This window comes from Balaenoptera musculus, chromosome 19, assembly GCF_009873245.2.
Source record: "Balaenoptera musculus isolate JJ_BM4_2016_0621 chromosome 19, mBalMus1.pri.v3, whole genome shotgun sequence".
NCBI lineage: Eukaryota > Metazoa > Chordata > Mammalia > Artiodactyla > Balaenopteridae > Balaenoptera > Balaenoptera musculus.
The window spans coordinates 18,374,161-18,391,696 of NC_045803.1; the positions used below are offsets into that span (position 1 = coordinate 18,374,161).

Consider the following 17,536-nt stretch of genomic DNA (forward strand, 5'->3'; position numbering starts at 1 on the left):
GTCATCCACTTAGGAGGAACTCCAATCTTGTGGGTCCTCCAGGGCCACTGCAGCTGTCGTCCTGTCTCTGGGGAGTCAGGAGGGTGGACAGGGCCTGATGGGATGGGGCCATCTTGGCAGGTAGCGTTCTCCAGAGAACACAGGTCTGCCTCCTGGATGGGAGAAAGGGTAATCTCCAACCCCGTGCTCTAATTAGGCTCTGCTGGACTCAACCAAATTGGTCTTCCCCTGGTCAGGGGCTCAATGGAGCCATTTCTCACATCCATGCTTCTCTGCCCCTTTGTCAAATGTGCTAGTGGTTTGGTTGACATATACACGTGCACAAAATGAATATAGTGCAAAAGGGCCCAACCCTCCACGGCAACTCCTCACCTAGATCAGGAAGTTTCAGTATTTGGGACTAGGGCTACTCAAGGTGCTGATTCAGTGGTCAAGCCAAGTCCCAGGTGTGAGGAGCAGTGGTGCAAGAGTCACTCAAGCCAGAGTACCTTCTTGTGGCTGCCTCGGTAGATTAGAAACGAAGTGCTAGAGCTGGGTGTATAATTTATAAAATATCCTTTATTTATTCTATGGAACACAGTCAAGTGGTAGCTTAAAAAAAAAAAAAAAAAAAAGCTTTTTAAAAGATATTTGAGCTCCGTGTCAGCAGGACAGCGGCCAAAGCCACCTGCTGTAGCTTTGCAGAGTTCTCTTCTGCACGGGCAGAGGTCTGGTGGGGAACAGGGAAGTGTTGGCACAGCTATCTGTCCAGTTGCTTATAATCAAGAATAATTTATGAAGAGCAGAAGTAACACTTATATCACTGGCAACTGATCAAGAGATTACTTACAATATGGTATATTCATTCCAGGAAGCATAAAAAATGTTTGTACTTATTGTTTATGGGGACTATCTTAGAATTTTAGCATCACTTTGGGAACATGGCACTTCTCTACAAATTTAGAAATTCCCTAAATCATACTTCCTGGTTTGTCTTAATTAGTAAGGAGATGATAAGAGTAACATTCAGTAAGGTAGTTACTCTTTTTTTTTTTTTAGCACAATGGTTTAATCAAAATGATAGTTTGCTTGAAAATGTTAGGGACTCTCCACCAACCGGCAGCCATGCAGGCTATCATACTATAAAAATCCATAAACACACGCGGCACTGAGCTGTTTCCACAAGACTTCCTTTCTAATAAACACAACACTTTCTCCTCCTCTCAGATGTGAACCTCAGATGCCAAAATGCCCATGTGCCAACTGTAGGCATGTTGCTGAGCAAAGGAGAAGGCTGGCAAGTCTGTCCAGCAAATTCGATTGTACAGTGTGGGATGGCGACCGCTTTGCGGCCTCAGACAGCGCATGGCTGTGGCCCGTCCCCCAGGCAGGGAGAGGCTGGTGGCCCTTACTGGCATGGGAAAGGGTCCTGGCCAGTTAGAACATAAGGACTTTGAGGAAATATACAAAAAGTCTCATTAAAATTGGAGGCCTGCGTAAGTACATCCAAACTCCTCGGAAAGAGACGCATTGAGGTCTTGTGCTGAGCTAGGGTGACCCGTCCTCATGCGCAGGGCTGCGTGTCCCCTGGCTGGCCTGAGCCACGCATGGACTGCCTGCCACCTTCTCCTATTGCTCTGCGGGGCTCTGAAGAGGACGTCAACCTCAACCAAAAAACCAGAGGGAGGGAAAAATCACAAACATTGAAGACTGGGTTCAAAAGCCCCTGGACACTTTGGGTCTGCCTTTCCCCAGCTTGCATCTGGTTAGGGGCTGTGAATCAGAATTCAGAATCTGTGCTGCCCAGCGGGGAACAGGCACAGCAGTGAGGAAACACCCACATGCGATAAACAACAGCAAGCTCAGGACCCTTGTCCGTGCCCCTCCCCCAGTTACCGCTGCTGGTTCTTCCCCATCTGAACTGAAGGAACCGAGGGAGGCATCCCATCCCCAAACCTCCCTGCGCAGCATGGAATGCTGGAATCTGGCTGCCGCTTCTGCACAGGATGGAGCCTCAGTCTTTCGCTTTTATAGCATCATTTATGGCATGAACTAGGAACATAATGTGTTTACACAAACACGCGACAATTGTACATCAGCATCTTTACAATATTAAAGGAGTCATATACAAGTCTACAGGCATCGTACAAGGGGCAGTGCTGGCCGGCACGCCCCGCCCACCCAGCAGTTCTTTGCGGTTTCTCCAACCCGGGAAAAGAGCCATCTCGGGAGGGGAGGGGAACTGTGACAAGGCAGGCGGTATCCATCTTTGGACGTGTCGTCTGAGAGGCAGCAGGTCTGTGAGGACCCCTCAGAGGCAGTCCTCGTTGGAATCCGGGGCCAAGAACCCAAGGTATGACTCTGTCCGGGTCTTACTGGCAAGCTAGTGTAACAACAGTCTAATTAAAATTCAGTGTGCATATGAGTGTGGGAAAATCAGAGTGGGGGACGGCTTCCTGAGCTGGGGACCCAGAGGATGCTGCTGACAGATGGGCCCCTTCACCGTGGGGCCCATTCCTGAGGTAAGGATGTGGTGTGGCCCCATGGCTGGTCCTGATGGGGAGATGACTTCTCTGGGAGCCCAGGTGTGCGCACGCACAGATAGGAATCGAAGGCCCTGGGCATTAGTTGGTCAGGTGGTTCTCAAGTGTGGCCTGTGCCCCAGGCGGCAGCAAAGGTAGGGTCTCAAGTGGTTCCACAGCTATCCATCCCCCACGCCTGTACCACCCTCCTCCCAGCAGCCCCACCCCGTGGGAGCCCAGTTTCAGCCCCTGTGGCACTGCCATCCCTGCATCTGCCCCTAGAGCAGGGACCAGAAGTCTCCAAGCCCTGCTCTGCGGGCACCTGGGCCCGAGTGTCCGGCAGCTCTTCCACCCCCCATGCAGACATGCTGTGAGTCCGACTGAGCTGAGCACCAGATAAGGAAGCATTGGTCTTTGTCGGCCTCTCTGACTTGTGCACTGACAGTTACTTCCGTCTTAAATACTGTAGAAAAATAAGCCATCTCTGACGCAAGGAGACCCACTGGAGTCTGCCGCGTGGCGAAGGATGGACAGCTCCTCGGAGTGCACTGGGGAGGCCTCTGCTGACCCTGCCTCGGCACGTGTGGCGCCGCGAGGACCGGACTGGGAGCCGAGGGGCCCAGACAACTGGTGGCCGAGTTCTCCCACCTCGGCATCTTTGGGTCACATCAACAGTCCTTCAGTGGACGTGCCTCCAGCATCCCACATTCTGTTGCCATGACACGTGGGGCCTTGGGGCTCTCTGGGCAGGCTTTGGACCCTCCAGCCCCACCCTCAGTCTCATGGCCACCGCTAAGCAGGCATAGGCAGAACTCTCCAGCACTGTTTCCTGGTCCCTGGGGTGTCCCCAGGGCCCAGAGGCCTCAGGTGGGCGCTGAGGCAGGGCCTAGTCCAGGGGCTCCTGCTTTATTCGCACAGCAGTGGGGGTGGGCTGCGGCCGCCGCTCCTCCCGGCAAAGCACGTATTCGCTGAACTGGGAGGAGTCCACGCCACCCCCGCAGGACGCAGCCATGCTGAAACCCCTCTGGAACAGCCTCTCCAGGACCTGCCGGGGAAGAAACAGGGGTCAGTCATGCCCAGCTGCAAGCGTCTGCCTGCCCTGCCTGGCGGGCAGGTGGGCACTAGCCAGGGCACGCTACCTTCTCCTGTTAAGACACGTCTTGCTTGCTGACAGAGGCCCCTGCAGAACATCCAGCTGGGCAGCCACAGAAGGGACAGGGGCAGCCAGGCCCCAGGGCCCCTCAAACAGCCAAACCTGGATGGGCGACCGCCCTGCTGTCCTCAGGGGCCCACAACCTTGACTGGGGCCCCTCTCTCTCCAGACACAAGGTCCCAGGCCCCCCTCCCTCACTGAGGCCCCAGTAATAGAGACCCCGCCCCCAGCCTCTGGGCAGCCACCTGCTTCCCTGAGCTGTGAGTCCCAGATGGTTGGAGGCCTGGGGGCCCATCAGCCCAAGGGAGCTTGGGGTGGAGAGGAGGCGTCCTCCTGATGTTTGAGTCTCTGCAGGTCTCCGTGTCCACGTGGGCGGGCTTGTGCCTCTGTGAGGGCAGGGCCCGGTCACTGTGTCTGACACCTGGGTCCTGCAACTAGCAAGTGCTGACGGTTCTAGCAAGTGCTGACTAGCAAGTGCTGACGGACAGCTTGCGGGATTTTCCCCACAAAGTCCACTCTGCCCCAAGCCTGAAATAGGAGTCTGCTCCTGGGTCTGGAAGAGCTGATGGAAAATAGGCCTCCACTCCATGTGGGGCTTCCCAGCTCTCAGACCCATCTGGGGAAAGCCAGTCCAAACACGCACTGGGCGGCTGTTTGGGTGCTGGTGGCCCCGGTCAGCACGGAGGAGGAGGGGGGCTCCAGGCCGCCGCCACTCTCAGCCTCTGACCTGCTGCTCCCACTGCCTGGGTTTAATTTGAATCCAAAGTCAGACTCTGGGTGTCAAATGAAGCACACTTTGTTAAAAATACTCTAGGCCATTTTTATAGAACATCCTTTCGGGGAAAAAAAAAAAGCATAGATCAATTTTTTTAAGTCCATCCCCCAGGCGCCATCATTTAATTATGAGCGGGACATAAATTATGCATCGACACATTGTTGCCTTTTCTGTAAGACGGCACGGAGGGCCTCGCCATCGCAGGCACCGAGCCTCCCTCCATCTCCCTCTGCCGCCGGAGGGCGTCGGGGACGCACGGGGGAGGCAGCGGCCGGCCAGCCCTCACCTGCACCGAGTTGAGCCGGCAGTAGCCGTTGAGCGGGAAGCGGATGACGTGCGTGGGGTCCTGGTTCCAGCCGGCGTTGACCGAGTTGCACATGACGTCCCCGGTCTCGGGGAAGACCTCCTCGATGAGAGCCTTCTCGCCGCTGAGCGCGATCCGCTCACCCAGGTCCGGCGTGACGCGCACCACCAGGCAGTCGCAGGCCCGGCTGCGGCGCCGCTGCTCCTGTTCCTGCTGCCAGCGCTCCAGCTCGCGCACCATGGGCTGCAGCTGGTAGTAGCGCGCCTCCTCGTACAGCAGGCTGAAGTCCTGCGGGCACGCGCACACGGGTGGGGGAGGTGGGGATCTGCCCTTCCGGCTCCAGGGGGCCCCCCTCTGAGACCCCGCACCCCCAGGGCACAATGTGGTCTGGGATGGTTGTCCCCATTGTAGGGATGGGGAAAACGAGGCTCGGGTGAATGTGTGCCCAAAAAAAGGTCTTGCCTCCATCCAGGCAGCAGCTGGTGTGCACCTGTCCCAAGACCCCCTGAGCTCTTCCATCCGGCCCCAGCACTGGGGGTGGCTTCATCCCCCTGAAGCAGAGAGAAGCCTCTGGATAGACCCGGAGGCTACATTAGAGGAGCCAGAGGCTGTGCAGATGCCTGGAAACCTGCTGAATTCTCGGCAAGGCACGGGGCAGCCCCGTCCTCACCTGCCCTGGAGGAGTTCACTGCAGAGCAGGGAGGCGAAACAGACCTGTCTGGGTTGGATTTTCGGCATCATTATCTACCAGACCTTCTCTGAGCCTCAGTTTCCTCATCTATAAAATGGATGTAAACACCCAGCTCAAAGAGGGGGTGAAGCTTAAAGGACAACAAGATCGGCCCCTGCCCTCGCAGGCAGTGTGAGGAGGTGTCTGGGGGGACGCCCACCTCTCACCAGCAGCCCACTCCCGGGCTGGCGGGCTCACACCAACCACCCCTCAGGCCCTGATGATCAGACCACTGCCCCGGTCAAACACATGTCCACCCACACCCACCCCAGCCCTGAGTAGCTGAGGACCCGTGACCACACCACTCAGCTCAAGTCCGGCTGGTGAGCCTGAGGACCCCTGGGGGGAGGCAAGGAAGCCCAACCCCCAAAGCCGGGCCCACCCCATTGTCCGTAAGTCCGTTCCTCCTGCTGACTGACCCCAGCTTTTGGAGTCACCCCAAGGGAAGCCTCCCCAGGCCTGTCATCAGTCAAGAACCCATCCTGTGGAGCTAGAGACTGTCATACAGAGTGAAGTAAGTCAGAGAGAGAAAAACAAATATCGTATATTAACACATGTATGTGGAACCTAGAAAAATGGTACAGATGAACCAGTTTGCAGGACAGAAATAGAGACACAGATGTAGAGAACAAACGTATGGACACCAAGGGGGGAAAGTGGCGGGGGGGATGGTGGTGGGATGAATTGGGAGATTGGGATTGACATATGTACACTAATATGTATAAAATAGGTAACTAATAGGGACTGCTGTATAAAAAATAAATAAAATAAAATTCAAGAATTAAAAAGAACCCATCCTGTCCCTCCACAGGGGTTCCTCAGGGCACCATGCCGGGCCTCTGCTCTCATCCACGCAAGGTCTGAAATGATATCTGCAAACCAACAACCCCACTTCCTTCCTCATAGCCCAGAACATCTCCCCCGGATGCCCCACCAGCTCTTCCACACAGGACTGCAGTGCCACTCTCCCCCAGCCTGTTCTACCCTGGGCCTCCACACATCCACTCAGGACTCAAGCTGCAGGCCAGAGACACCTTCGAGAGCCCCCGACCCTCACCATCCACACCTGTGGCTTCTGCATCTTTTTCCTAAGCGTGAATCTAATCTACCACTCTGTTCCACCTTCACTGCCTCTACCCTCCTGCTCCCCCCCGCATCCTTTTCCACACAACAGATCTGATGGTCATGCCCCTACTCACAACCCTTCCACTGCATTCAGGGTAAAAAGCCAAATGCTGAGCCGGCCACCAAGGTCCTGACACCAAGCAGCAGCCTTCCTTCCCGCTCTTCCCTTCCCAGTTCACATGGTCCCAGGCTGCCACGTATCCAGCTCCTTGCCCTCCCCTCGCCCCTCCCCACCAAGGCCCTCGCACCCGTCTGCCCCCGTTCCTCCGCCATCACCCAGAGAAACAGCCTTGCCTCCAAACCCTCCCAGGCCCGCTTTCCGCGTGGTTCACTCTCACAGTACTCTCTGCTTCTCTGAAGCGTTTGCCCCTGTGGAATTCAAGTGTTTTTTTGTTCATCATCTGTCTTCCCACTAGACGGTAACCACTGTGGGGACAGGACCCATGTCTGCCTTGTCTTTCACTGCATTTTCAGCCCGAGTTCGGCTGTTGGCACCCAGGAACTGAACTGGATGAAGGACAAAACAGCCCCAGGGCCACTGGGTCCTCTGGGTGCCGGCAGGAAGAAAGAAAGGAAGGACGTTTGCTGGTTGGAGCTGGGGTAGCCCAGGCATGGGCTTCCTGCCTCCGGGATCCCCGTGCCGTGAGCGGCCCAGCACCAGAGGCAGGACTCTCGAAACCAGGTCGGCTGCCGCAGACAGGCTCGCCCGGAGACCTGGGGGCAACCTTCTGTGTAAGGGTGTCTGGTTTGGATCAGTTTTCCCCCTGCCAAGTGCCTACAAGGAACAGATTTGGGAACCTCTAACTCCTGTAACTCCGGCACACGACAGTCCTTCAACACGACAAACATGAAACCGGGGTAAGCGCCACTGCCGCTGCTTAATTGTTGTTACACCCTGATAAATAAGCTAAAAATGTGAGAAAACAAAATTAGTTTAGAAAAACTGATTTAGCCCTCGGCTTCATCGTTTAAGTTTTTATGGTTGCCATGACAACTGTGGGTCCATTTATTAAGTCACAGCCTACCCTGTGTAATGCCACCGCACAGGCAGTATGCCGTGCAGCTGCCGGCTGCGGACTTACCTTGAAGTCATCTGGGAGCAGCAGTTTCGACGTCCGCAGGAAGCTCAGGACATAGCGGAAAATCTCCCCATCCCGGTCGATGAAATAATGTTGCTTCAAACTGTCCAGGACGATGGGCTCGGTGCCATTGAAGAGGCGGCTTATTCTGGGAGAGATGGGGGCGGAGATGTGGGATGGAAGGGCGGGTCCACCTGCCCCACCCCGACTCCTTAGAGCTCCCCCTGCTGGAGGGGCGAGGGGCCTTACATGGGTGACGCTGGGACTGTGCCAGGACTGAAAAGGATGTCTGCACATGCCAGCGGCAGCCAGGCCACAGTCAGCCGGGACACCAGCACGTGCACACGCCCCGCCTACACTCCCAAGCCACAGCCAGAGAGAGACACACCCAGCTCTATACACCCGCCTGCCCGCTGACACAGGTTACAGGCCTGGAAAACCACAGCGAGACACAGACACAGCCACCTCGTCCCACGCACACAAACCCGTGCTGGACAGAACTGCCCAGAAGACCCCCACTGACCATCAGACACGCCAGCTCACAGCCACCTGCCCAGTGAACACATGTAAACCAGCTGACACACTCCCAGGTCACACACATCCACCTCACCCCACCCGCGTGAACGAGCATCGGACAGGACACACCCGGGCAGCAGGCACAGCGTCAAATGGTCCCCTCCCTCACAACACACAAATCACAGGCAGACCCAGACACATCCCGGTGAGGGACACACCAGGCAGCACGGGTCCACCAGAGACACAGCTACGTACACTCAACAAACTCACAGACGAACCACCCACAGCCCTGCGCTCGGGGAACCCTAGGGGAGAACAGAGGCAGGCACCGGGGACAGCACGTGTGTGTGCAGCTACAGTGCACGCGTGTACACACGTACCAGTGTGGATGCACACAGAACAGTGCACACACATGCTCGAATGCGTGCACGCGTGCTACAGCGTGTGCGCACCGGGGAGGGGACCGCGAGGGGAGACCAGGTCCCAGCACCCCATCTTCTGAAGGGCAGTGGCTCTGACAGAAGCATGGGGCCTGCAGGAGGCTCTCGGGGCGCCCTGATGCCTGGCCCCCTCCACTCCAGCGGGGAGGAACCAGGCCTCCCCACTTCCCAGGGCAGCAGGCTCTGGTTTGGCTAACTTCCCCTGCAGACCCCAGGCCCCGGTGGGGAGCGTTAGGACACCCCGAAGAGGGGTGGGGACAGCCAAGAGCTTGACTCGGGAACCGCAGGGCGGTCGGCAGGGTCTCCCCAGGGGCAGCACCGCCAGACATCCTTCAGCAGACAGGCAGGGCCACACACACATCCCCAGCTGGACCCTGCACAGCCTGGGAGAAAGGTGGCCCCGACCTGGGCCCCAGGCCTTCCAGCCCAACCTGTACAAGCCGAGGCTTAGCCCCCTCACTCTACCTGCACCGGCAAGACCTCCCAGGAGGGCTCCACCCTCCCTCAGCTGCCCACTCCTCCGTCTGCTCCGGGTCACTGCTCCTCAGGCCCTGCCCCACTCCTGCCACCGTGCGCCAGGGCAGTGAGCTGGGCAGAAGCTGAGGGGTCACGGCACCCAAAGCCTCTCTCGGGGCCTCCTATTGACGTCATCCACTCTGGTGGCCTGGTACACTTCGGGCATCGGCCAGGAGGGTCTGCCCAGGGGTAGAGTGACTAACCTGTTCTCACTCTGGGGACATGGCCCAGCGGGGCCGTATAAAGGGCAAGGCTGCCTCGTAGATGGGCAAGAGCAGGCCAGAGCCCACGGGGAGGTGTGGAGAGGCCCGAGCCTGTGGAACCAGTGCTGCGGTCACCCAGATACAACTCATCTCACAGCTCCAAAGGCCATGGAGCCCTATCCACCCCCAGGCCTGGTGACAGTGATACTGGGGAACACAGCCCCGCTGGAAAGCTCTGTGGGCTCCATGGCCTATTCCAGGCCTCAAACTCCCCAAGACCTAACCTCAGCAGAGCTTGGGCATCCAGATGTCAGAATAAGGGCCACCCAGCAGCCCTGGAGACAGACAGGACTGAGCGAGGCTGCCAGGTGCCATGGGCAGTCATCAGCAGGCTGCTGAGGGACCCCACGTGGCACCAGCAGGAAGAAGTAAGAGCCATTTCCATAGGTTAGCCAGCAAGTGTGAAGCCTCAGCCTCCCTGCAGAATTTTCTCCACCCTTCCTGGTTGAGCTCAAGCGCTGTGTGCAGCAAGCAATGTTCCACGGCTGTTTGTGTTGCAAATCCCTCCTGACATCAGGCTGTGAAGCTCCAGACCTGTTGGTCTAGAGGACTCCCAATCCACCACATTCCAGGGCTTCCTGGGTTCTAGGTTGTCTTATTGGTCCAAGGCCAGAAGGCTCTCAATCTGCCTTATTTCAGGACTGGCTGGTTCTAGGTCTTTCCACGGTTCGGTGTCTCTTCACAGACTAAGGCCTTTCATGCCCTCAGGGTCTGAAGCTATCAAGGACAGGAGCAGCTTGAGGGAAGGTTAGGACAGTCACTTCAAAGGGAGCTCCCGACACGTGTGTGGTGTTAAGAGTCCATTCCCACCCCAGGCCACTCTCTGAGGGAGGCTGCAGGTTCGGGGTACCAACCTCAGAAGCCTTCCACAGAATAAGCTGGCCAGTTCTGACCCCAGCTGATAGGGGTTGTCTTCTTTTTCTTCTTTCTTTCTCCCTTCCTTCCTTCCTTCCTTCCTTCCTTCCTTCCTTCCTTCCTTCCTTCCTTCCTTCCTTCCTTCCTTCCTTCCTTCCTTTCTTTCTTTCTTCCTTTCTTCCTTCCTTTCTTTCTTTCTTTCTTTCAGCTTTGGCTCCAATTTCCTGCATGTTTCAGTGGCAGGTTTTATTAGTTCTAAAGTTCCTGGACATCTTAATTTGCTGCTTCCCACAGTGAGGATGAACACAAGCGTGGGGCTGACACGGCCGGAGCTAAACGATGTCCAGCAAGTGCGGTGGCAGACACAGGAGTCGACTCCCAGCCCCGGGCAGCTGGGCGGGGCCGGCTCTGGGCGAGGACCCGTTGGCGCTCCCTGCCTTGCAGCCACCCTGACCAGCCAAGAACCAGAAGCCCAGGCATAGCTGTGTGGGCACCGGGACCTGAGGGGGTGGGGGGTCTCCCGGCATTGCCCAGGGTGGGACTTTGCTGACATCCAGAACTCCCTCCACCCCGGGTGACCTTAACACAATTCTCCATCTCCAGGTGATCTATACATCGGTGACCCTGAGTGAGGGACTGATCTTTGTTTCCAGAATTAGTGAAAAACAGTTTTTTAATTTTAATAATTTACTCAGTGAGAGATCCAAGGGGCTCTGGCCAGCAGAGCTGCCCAACCCACTTCTCAGGCCTGGCCTGACCCACTGTCCTGACTGTCCTACAGGTCCGTCCCCCTCCCCCCCGCCCCCGTCCCCCCACCGCCATCCCCCCCTCCCCCGCCTCTAGGCCAAAGCTTCAGGCCCAAGGAGCAGCTCTCCTGTGAGCTGGAAGCCATCCAGGCAGAACAACAGGTTCATCCTGAGGCTCAGCCCCAGGGAAGAATGCAGACCGCCACTCCCTCTGGGCACATCCTGCTGGCCCGAGGGTCCCACAGGTCACGGCCCCCCCCCCCCACCCCCCCCCCGCCCCCCCGGCAAGATGGCCCGCCCCACGTCAGAGCAGGACAATGGGTGAGGATGGGCTGTGGGTCTGGGAGGGGAGGACCACCCCCCTGCCCACCCTGCTCCAGGCAGCAGCCTGGAGACAGAATGAGGAGGCCATTCCCCGCAGGCCTGGGCCATGATGACTCCAGAAAGGCAAGTGTCTGATTTCAGGAAACACTCTTCAGAGAGGTTGTGGGCAAGGGTTTTATGAATTTCACTCGCAAATGTCGTCAACCGATTAAGGGATGATCTATCTCAAACAACGCACGAATGCCGCAGAAGGCAAAATTGAAATTAAATAAGCAGAATCCATCTCCCATCCTAGACAGGGCTCTGCCAGAGAGTGCCAGGCCGACACAGCTGACGTGGCCTCCTGGATGCTGCCCCCTCCTTGGCCCCCAGGTCACAAGTGCCCCAGGCCTAGCCTCTGTCTGCTGAGGGAGTGAAGCTCCAACCGCCACCTGCACCCAATTCCCCAAATTCTGAACGAGACACTGCATCCACCTCCAGCACTCCCCGCTGGAGGGCGCCACCCCGGCCTCCAACGAGCTCCCAAAGCTGCCACTTCCACACGCTGTGAATCCTCCGTGCTCTGAGCAGCCACGCCAGCCACGAGGCAGCCTGATCAGAGAGCTTCCCAGAGCCGATCCCCCTCTCTGTCTGGGGGATTAATTAACTCCTCTTTTTATTTTAAATGTCTAAAACAGAGGTGATGCCCTGCAGCCGTGGCCCTCCCGCTGCCAGCCCTCAGTGGTGGCCGCCTCGCTGTACCAGGAGCAAGCAGTCCCAGGCTCAGCAAGCAACATGCGGCATCATCTCCAGGAGATGCTCAGAGACCCATCCCACCTCTGGTCAGCCCTGCTGTTATAGGGGGAAACCAGGTCTGCCCCTAGGAGAGAAATGCCTGAGAGGCAAAAGCAGGAGAGTCAGCAGTGCCCGGCGCCTCCCAAAGATGAGTCCAGGAGTCAGGAGCACCGGGGAGCTGGGCAGAGTGTAAAGCTCCCTGTAGGGAGGGTCCTGGTCAGAGACGCTTTGCCCACTGATGGCGGTATGTGGCTCACGCTTATCCATAGCTGTGGATATTCCCGAACATCATGGAATTCCTAGCCAGTCACTGCAACCCCCCCAAATCCAAGGGAGCCTGCTGCTAGAACTTAGGGTCCAGCAGTGACCACCCAAACAGGCAAAGATGACAAACTGCAGCTCCCCCTCATCCTTCCCCTTATGCTCTATCCCAAGGATTAGACTCGGAAATAGGATGAACTATTTCTCCCCAGCATGACCCCAAGAAGTACGCAGCACTGCTCACGAATGGTCCCCTGCAAAGGCCAGGCTTGAGTCTCGCTCAAGAGTAACATGACGGAACATGAGATTCCCCAGCCAGCTGCTGGCCAGCGGCAGGTGGGGCTGGCTCTGAAAAGTGGCCTCTGCCAGTGAGTCAGGAACTCCACCTAACACTACTAATGCCACCAGCTCAGGGTCACAAGTCCCTGTGCAAAGCAGCCATTAACAGGGAGACTCAGCTTCCTAAACCCTAACTCCCCAGGTCTAGGAGCAGGGGGGCCTTGGAGAGCCCTGCGTGTTGGCTGGTAGCAGGCTAAAGATGCTGCCTGTCACCACTGCACGCCCCGGTGCCATGAGGGGCTTGGCTCTTACCTGGAGTCAGGGTACTTGGTGAGCGTGGCCAGGCTGCTGGTGTACATGTGGCCGCCCACGTCGATGTGCACAGGCGCGTTGGACTTAGTGAGCTGGGCTGGCAGTGGGATCCCCTGGGCGGCCAGGGGAGACACAGGCGACCGGGTGAGAGACAACCGAGACATGCTTCCTCCCTCCTGGAGATGGAAACAAGGCACAAAACAAGGGTTTCTCCACGATGGAGCTATGCACTCCTTTTATTGCCAATGTGATCACAGATCTAATCAGATCACTTCTGCCTGTGCCTGATCACATATTCAGCTGACAAATTATGGCCACCACTGTAATTAAGTGTATTTGCATCATTTTCTTCAAAGTACCAGAGGGAAAAAAGAAAGATGCTTATTAGCAATAAGAAATCAAGAAAAAAAATTTTTTTCAAGGTGTCAGCCTCCAGGGGCATAAAACAAACTGCAAAATTCTAATTAAAGGTCGTGGGCTTATGTGTTAGATGTGAAATATCCCCTGACAAACGAATCACCAATTTGTGAATTGGGATTCAGGGGTTTTTGCAAGTTTGTCTCAGTAACGAGACACCTCTAAATTAGTGACTTCCTCAGCACCTAAGGCGTTGAGTTTTATACATGTAGTAAATTTCACATCAAATTAAGAGCATTTTTGTTTCAAAAAAAAATACATAATCGTACGGCCAGTCAACAGCCATCTCTTGAATGCCACAGCTATGGCTGCGGCTGCGAGGAAGGGCAGCCAGTGAGCTGGCGCTTGGGAAGAGGGCGAAGAGGAGGACACCAGCCCTTGACCCAGCCCACCCTGCTGGCTCTCACCGCGGTGCCAGTGCTGCCGTGGGCGTGAAGCGAGGACCCGCTCGGCCGCTCCTTGCGGTGAGGCATCTAGGCTTCCATCGCTGCCCAGAGTATCTGCGGGAAGCACCAACACAACCAGACAGGACTTACTCCTCAGTGGTCCTGGGTGCCGTGTCTCCCAGTCAAAGATGCTTACAATCCTCCTTTATGAACATGCGTCCCAGGACCCCATGCCCTACCACACTGCCCGCTACTATCCTGCCCCCACACCCCAAAGCAAGCCTCCGGGCCATAGGAGATTACTTACACACACACACACACACACACACACACACACACTCACTTACTCAGTCACACATGTGTTTTCAGGGCAGCTCCATGTCTGCTAATTCAGCTAATGACAGTACTGAAACATATGCTCACCATTATTGCCCCCAAAATGTTTCAGAACAAATCCGATTTTCTTGGTATTTTGCTTTCGAGACACGTTACCAAGCATGTCTCCTCTTGCTTCAGAGAGAACCCTGGGAACCACAGCTCAGAGAGGATCCCCCCACCCTCCATGGGCTGGGGAGCCCCAGGACCTCTCTGAACACCGTCTCTGCAGTGTTAAGATGCAGTTTGCAACTGGTTGGACACAGAGAAGCCAGGGAAGAGCGAAAGTCACTTAGGAAGCCACCGTTCCCCCTGTGGCTCCTTAGAGAAGAAAACTTGTCTTTGTTTGCCCAGCCTGCACCTCTGCAGTTTCTCCCCAGACCCCGGGAATGGTCTTGTCTGTGCCTAATATATTCCAGATCCCTTTGGGATAACAGCCCCAAGGCATTAGAAAGCTGGCCAGAAGGAGACAGCAGCTCAGCTAATGAACACTCTCTCCTGCCCCTCCCCACAGTCAGTCTCCTCTGAGCCGCAACCACCTGAAATAAGATTGTCCCACAGTCTCTAGAAGCTGTCTGAGAACACTCTGCAGGCCCTATGCAGGAGAGCTGGAGAAGAGCAGGTTTAAGCAGACCCTTCCACTGACCTGGGGCTGGGGGAGACGTGCACAGTGGCTATCATGCCCCCCGCCCCCACTGGCTGCCACATACCTAAACCTGGACTTATTCGTTGCAGGTTTAACCGAACCTCTCTCAAGGATTGACTTCGTGCCTTGAAATTCAACATCCAGTTTTAATACATGAACCAAGGTCCAATGAGAATCAAATCCTGCAAATTTAAGCCGGGTCACTCTCCCAGGATTTGTCCTGCCCTCGGTGTCCTGGCAAGTCCTCTGACAGGAAACGGGTGGGGGTGGCTATTAGCAGACAGTGATGTTTAACTTCTAGCTGTCCAGGGTCTGCTGCTTTGGGCATTCCTGAGTTCCCGCAAGCTTCAAAAAGAAAACCAGGTCACTTATCTCAAGGAAGTTCTGAGAAACCAAAACGTATCTCAGGAATGGGCTATCCTGCCCTGGGAGGCTCTGCTAGGGAGGAGTCAGAAGGAAAGCCACACTGAGGATAAACTGTGCTGGAAGGAATTCCGATGGAACGTCTATCAAAGCGGACTGCACAATGCCGGCCCTACTGCCAGGACACTACTCAGAAGTGATGTTTAACACCAAGTACCCATCACAAAAGCTGTTCCATCCTGTTCTCACCCAGACTTTTCCATCGCAAGCACCACCTGATGTTCATGGCACACCAGAAACTCACCACTGGAAGCCCCAGGCTGTACGCCTTGCCGCGAACCTCCACTGCTCCCTCCGACAAACGCATCTGTGCTGGACAACGACCCTTTCCCCGAGACCACTGCCAAGGTCAGAAGCATAAAGTGGGTGCAGGAAGAGACACAAGTTCATTCCGCCAGCACCAGCATCAAACCCACGACCAGCCCCAGCTCGCCACGGCCCTCCCGAGGCTCAGCCAAACCGCCTGTTGCAGGGGCCTCGGCGGTAGTGTGCTGCCTGGCCCGCGGGTTTCCAAACTGGCTGGGTATTGACCCGCTTCTCCAGGCTGCGGCGGGAGCCCGGGGTCCCGCGCCCGCCCGCCACCGAGCCCCGCCCGCCCGAGCAGAGGGAAGCGAGCAGAATGCCACGCTCATTTACACACAAAATGATTTTGTGTCCCATTGTGCTCGCAGTTGTTCAGCTCTCTGGGGGTGATTAAACTGGCTGAGCTGCGGCAGCTTGAGACGATTTCACTAAATCGCTTCTTCGTGAAGTCGCTTCTTTGCTAAGCTGTTATTTTAACCATAAAAGGTAAACAGAAGGCGGCTCAAGAACTCCCTTCAGGTCTGCGCCCAGGGCGCCAGCCCCCGGCAAGAGGGCCAGGGGCCTGCAGAATCGTCCAGGGGGCGGGCCGGAAGGGAGGCAGGCGGGCCACCTGGCGTGCGCCAGCCCGGCCGCGGAGCCCGCCGGCCGGTGTGAACTTCGTTCGGGGCGGCCGGAGCCGGCTGGGTGCAGGCCGGCGGCGCCGCGGGCGGCGGTGGCCGCAGCACCCAAAGCGCCTGGCAGGACCGCGAGGGTGTGCGGCACGGGCGGGGCGGAAGACAAAGTTAAATCAAGAGGCAGACACTTAGAGACCACAGATGGGAAGCTCGCCTAATTAAGGACGTAAAAGCGCTTTTGTTCTCAAAGTTTATTGTTGCCGGGATTTAAAAAAAAATTAATTGAAACTAATGCTGTTATTCAATCGTGCAGTTAAATTCCTTCATGCACATTTGAGACGCGGAGTGAAAACTTGAAGCTGATCTTTCTGCAGTCGGAGGTGGGGGGCGCGGGAGGACTGAAACGCGCTCCAGCTACGGGGGAGGGGGGCTGTTTGCGAGTGTGCCGGTGCGCGCGTCCAGGTCAGGGGGTACCGGCGGGAATCGGGGATCCGGAGGCGGCGATCGCATCTCCGCGCGGCCCGCCTGGGGCTCCAGACCCCGCGCGCTTGGGACGACCACCAGACCGCCAGCCCCTCCCGCTCCGTTTCGGACTCGCGGGTGGGCGTCAGAGGACGCACATCTGTCCCGTTGGAGACTTTTTCTCTCTCTGATTTGGACACCAAGCCGGGTCCAGTCAGCCGAAGCCCCAGCTGCGTGAGCCGGGTTCTGACCCCGGAAACTCGCCGGCCCTGCAGGGCGCTCGGCCCTGCACTGAGGCCCGAGTGCCGGGACCTGAACACCCCCTCACCCCCACCACCCCGTGCGGCAGGAAGCTCGGTGCCCGCCCGCGTGGGGAGGGTCCACCCGGGGCCAGGGCCGGCCCACGTGGGCAGTCCCCCCCCTCCCGCACCAGGCCTTTGTGCTGGGTGCCCCCGTGCCGCCAGCCCCCGCCGCCCTGCACCGGGACAAAGCAGCCGCCCCTCCCACGTCCGAATCACGGCCGGACGACTTTCTGGGTATCGCAGCCACTTTAGGGACAGGGGTGCGCGTCGCTGAGCGGTGGCCGCCCGCGCGGGGCTTACCTCGGAGCCGGAGCGGCGGATCGGACTCGGGCGCAGCCCCCGCCCCGCGCAGCCGCTGGTCTCGGGCGCCGGGCGCAGCCTTGCCGCCTCTGCTCGCTGCGCGGGTCGCTCCGGTCTCGTCCTGGAGTTACTTTCTCTCTCGCCCCCAACCCTCCCCCCACCCACCCCTCCCGCCCCGGCCCCCGCTTCGCGCGGCCCCTCGCGGCGCGGCGCGCCGGGGCCTCCCCTCCCCGCCCTCCCCTCGCCTCCTCCCCTCCTCGCGGCCGCCGCCGCCGCCTCCTCTTCGCGCCGCTCTCCGGCTGCCCTCCCGCCGCTCCCACCTCCTCTCCTCCCTCCTCTCTCTCCAGCGGCCTTC

At 57.5% G+C, this 17,536-nt stretch overlaps 1 protein-coding gene across 3 annotated transcripts; it reads right to left on the bottom strand.

Annotated features, from left to right (window-relative positions):
* Nucleotides 1-1,023: 1,023 nt before the first annotated feature.
* Nucleotides 1,024-17,331, bottom strand: KCTD15 (potassium channel tetramerization domain containing 15). 3 transcript variants are annotated; one of them, XM_036834638.1, is made up of 8 exons: nucleotides 17,182-17,331; nucleotides 15,445-15,540; nucleotides 13,778-13,870; nucleotides 12,954-13,129; nucleotides 7,671-7,815; nucleotides 5,196-5,320; nucleotides 4,716-5,021; nucleotides 1,024-3,546 (listed from the first exon to the last, which is right to left on the bottom strand). In XM_036834638.1, the coding sequence occupies exons 3-8, from the start codon at nucleotides 13,841-13,843 to the stop codon at nucleotides 3,408-3,410; spliced, it is 957 nt and encodes a 318-aa protein (XP_036690533.1). In that variant the 5' UTR covers nucleotides 13,844-13,870; nucleotides 15,445-15,540; nucleotides 17,182-17,331; the 3' UTR covers nucleotides 1,024-3,407. The 3 variants fall into 3 exon arrangements, with proteins under 3 accessions (XP_036690533.1, XP_036690534.1, XP_036690535.1); XM_036834639.1 differs by lacking the exon at nucleotides 15,445-15,540; XM_036834640.1 differs by lacking the exon at nucleotides 5,196-5,320.
* Nucleotides 17,332-17,536: the final 205 nt, after the last annotated feature.

Bases quoted from the DNA above. Each gene is read 5' to 3' on its own strand.
- KCTD15 (XM_036834639.1), bottom strand. From the start codon at position 13,843: ATGCCTCACCGCAAGGAGCGGCCGAGCGGGTCCTCGCTTCACGCCCAC. The intron at 7,816-12,953 runs GTAAGAGCCAAG...CATCTCTCCCAG, and splicing joins ACCAAGTACCCTGACTCCAG to AATAAGCCGCCTCTTCAATG. The intron at 3,547-4,715 runs GTGAGGGCTGGC...CTTCCCCGGCAG, and splicing joins GCCGGCTCAACTCGGTGCAG to GTCCTGGAGAGGCTGTTCCA.